This window comes from Paramacrobiotus metropolitanus, unplaced genomic scaffold (genome assembly GCF_019649055.1).
Source record: "Paramacrobiotus metropolitanus isolate TYO unplaced genomic scaffold, Prichtersi_v1.0 Parri_scaffold0000028, whole genome shotgun sequence".
NCBI classification, from domain to species: Eukaryota; Metazoa; Tardigrada; class Eutardigrada; order Parachela; family Macrobiotidae; genus Paramacrobiotus; species Paramacrobiotus metropolitanus.
In genome coordinates this window covers 459812-462675 of record NW_026570248.1, presented here as the reverse complement: position 1 = coordinate 462675, position 2864 = coordinate 459812, and the positions used below count along the sequence as shown (strand labels likewise).

General features: G+C 40.8%; 1 protein-coding gene across 1 annotated transcript; it reads left to right on the top strand.

Annotated features, from left to right (window-relative positions):
• The first annotated feature begins 22 nt into the window (after positions 1-22).
• On the top strand, positions 23-2686 carry LOC129588140 (PI-PLC X domain-containing protein 3-like). Its single transcript, XM_055482246.1, has 3 exons — positions 23-160; positions 777-1036; positions 1551-2686. The coding sequence occupies exons 2-3, from the start codon at positions 934-936 to the stop codon at positions 2477-2479; spliced, it is 1032 nt and encodes a 343-aa protein (XP_055338221.1). The 5' UTR covers positions 23-160; positions 777-933; the 3' UTR covers positions 2480-2686.
• The last annotated feature ends 178 nt before the right edge of the window (positions 2687-2864 follow it).

Here is a 2864-nt window from a genome sequence, read left to right as displayed (position 1 = left end):
GTAAAGAAGCCAGGGAGGGCATCGTCAATGGGACATCGTGGAACAGCACGTACGCGAGACATATGAATTCAAAAGCGACTAGACAGAGTCACAGAACAGAATCTCGAGTCTCGACACAGTCGGTCACACAGGGACGCGGTCGGAACGTTATTAGGAATAGGTACCGGTATATGTTTTATTATATGAATTAATATTATGAATTCTGTCTCTCTTTCTCGTCCTAATTCTGTTTTTTTTGGTATTTCATGGCTCCTTTTGTGAAATACGAGTATTGGTAATAACAAAAAACGTGTTTATAAAAAGTTTAAATCGTTGTTTTCACGTCTTTTATGCTAAATGTCTCCTTCCAGTAATTTACTAACGTCTAACGGCAACGCGCGATAACATATAATTATTGTATCTTCGTTTAGCACGTTTGCATGTACACAAGTTTATTATACAAGGTAACAAGTACTACAACTATAATAATAAAATTATTAATATTAGCATAAACTGTATAGTATTGTTCTGTACTTATTAAGTTTTATCGTATGTGATATATAAGACCGCTACTTGAGTTCACCGTTGAATCGTTGATAAGTCACTTATCATAAGTGAGCTTAAATACCATGTTTTTGATAGTCTGACAGCACTATTTAATCCATACTGGCGATACTTCTAGCTGCCATAATGCGAGCTGATCAATACTTCTGATTATTCCTTTCAAAGCTGCAATCCTAGCAGATAATTACTTATGTTTTCTTTGTTCTGTCATGATGTTAATTTCCCATTATCAGCAAGTCGATGGCGGCAACGCGCAATGGGTTATGGCCTTATGGACGTTATGGTTATGATCTTCTCTATCGACTGTTTGGAGACCTCGCAGACTCAGGATATCAGCGAACTCAAGCCTAACCCTGCCCAACACTACTACAAAGTATTTTGCGAGGGTATATGATTATCCATGAAATCGCGGCAATGGCAGATAACTCCAACTGGATGAGCAAGCTTCCCACCACTTTGCAAGTTGTCCCAATTTCCGCTATTGCTATTCCAGGTAGGCCTAAGGCTTTTCTTCGTAATCAAAAGGACGACATTGTTATCATGTGGCAGAAGCCAGAAACTCATTTCATTCATGTTGTTAAATACTGCCTGTATAAAGTAAGTAGCTTTTGTACCGCTCTACCAGATCAGAGCCCTTGATTTCGATAATTCGGCTCATGTGTCAAGTTGCAGTACAAAGTATTACGTGTCATTGGTAGAATATAAAATATTTCCGTAACAATATGAAAATATGAATTGACAATATGAAAAGATATAAAACGATAGGGAAATAATAGATAAGTCACAAGTGGAAATGATAAATGCCAGAAAAACGCAGTAAGTTATAGATTACGGCAACTAGACGATCTCAAGTCTGGTGCTCGTTTTGAAAGTGCGCACGGTACTGTACTCCTTTGGTTTGATTTTTTTGTTCGTAGACTACAGAGGTCTTTTTTAACATGTTCGCTTAGAGCGAGTGTAGAAGTCCACCATACACTAATACAGTGAATATTTTTGCTGCTACCCAGGTTCGCACGACAGTGGAACTTATTCTTTGGATCCGAATGGGCCTTTTGCTCCGGATCAACCCAACAATTTGTTGATATTCCTGAAAGCCTTCGGCTGCTTGGCGCGTCCGATTGTCTACAGATGGTCTGTTACGCAGACCCTGACCTTTACACAGCAACTGCAGACTGGAATCCGTTATCTGGATCTGCGTATTTCGCGAGGACCGGCTAGTGACCAATTCTCCATTGTTCACGGATTGTACGGAGCGGAAATCCGCGACTGCTTAACGGAAGTTAAAGCTTTTTCCCAGCAGCATCCACAAGAAGTGATTATTCTGGATATCAACCATCTGTATGCTATGAATTTGTTTGACCATCAGCAGCTGGTGGATATAATTGTCGATGCACTGGGGCCACTGTTAATTCCATGCTCGCAGAGCTTAGATAAAATTACGTTGAATGGAATTTGGCAGGGTCGCGAACGCATATTCTGTTTTTACCACAGCAACATTGCGCAGTGTTTTCCGAAGTTTATCTGGCCCGCTTGCGCAATCAGCTGTCCATGGCCCAACGTGACCGAACGAAGTCAGCTCATTACGTACCTGGATCAGAGATACGCCTGTGGACCGCCGCCGGCACAGATTTTCTATGGCACCCAGGGAATTCTTACTCCCACCGTAGCGACGATATTGCGGTACCCCTTCAAATCACTAAAGGAATTCACCGGAGAAAATACGGCAACGGCAGTTCTGCAGTGGGTTAATACAAAAAAGAGTGACAATTGGTTTAACATTATCATTTTGGACTTTGTTGAGTTAGATAATTTTACTCAGAATGTTATTCTGTTGAATTACCAAAAGCTGGAAACGATGACAATTTCATCAAGGTTTCTGGATTTCAAGCAAGACCAGAAGAACCTTGAGAAGAAGGCTACATCTTCCCCACCATAATTCCAGCGTTCGCATGGCTGAGAATTCACGTAAAGTTTAATGTTTTCGATAGAGTATTCCATTTCAGTTTTTACTGTGATCGATAGAGCCATTCGTAATTTGGACACCCGGGAAGACCCGAAGCATGTAATTACATAGTACTTTCTTGTGTATAATGTGTCCGCGTGATAATGATATTGCTCAAGAATAAAGACTTATCGCTGGGAAGTTTTGAGACTGCTCCCACTTCAAAAAATTTGTGGGTACACGTACATTTCTCTGTTCTCGTTGTTCTGAAGTGTCTGCGCAAGGGCCGGGCCGGTACGATAATAAATAATCTCTTGTCTTCACCGCTGACAACAGCTTACACATTTAAATAAAATGTATTTAGTACTACCCGTGCCGC

Coding starts and splice junctions, on each gene's coding strand:
- LOC129588140 (XM_055482246.1), top strand. CDS start 934: ATGATTATCCATGAAATCGCGGCAATGGCAGATAACTCCAACTGGATG. Junction 1,037..1,550: donor TTCCGCTATTGCTATTCCAG/GTAGGCCTAAGG, acceptor GCTGCTACCCAG/GTTCGCACGACAGTGGAACT.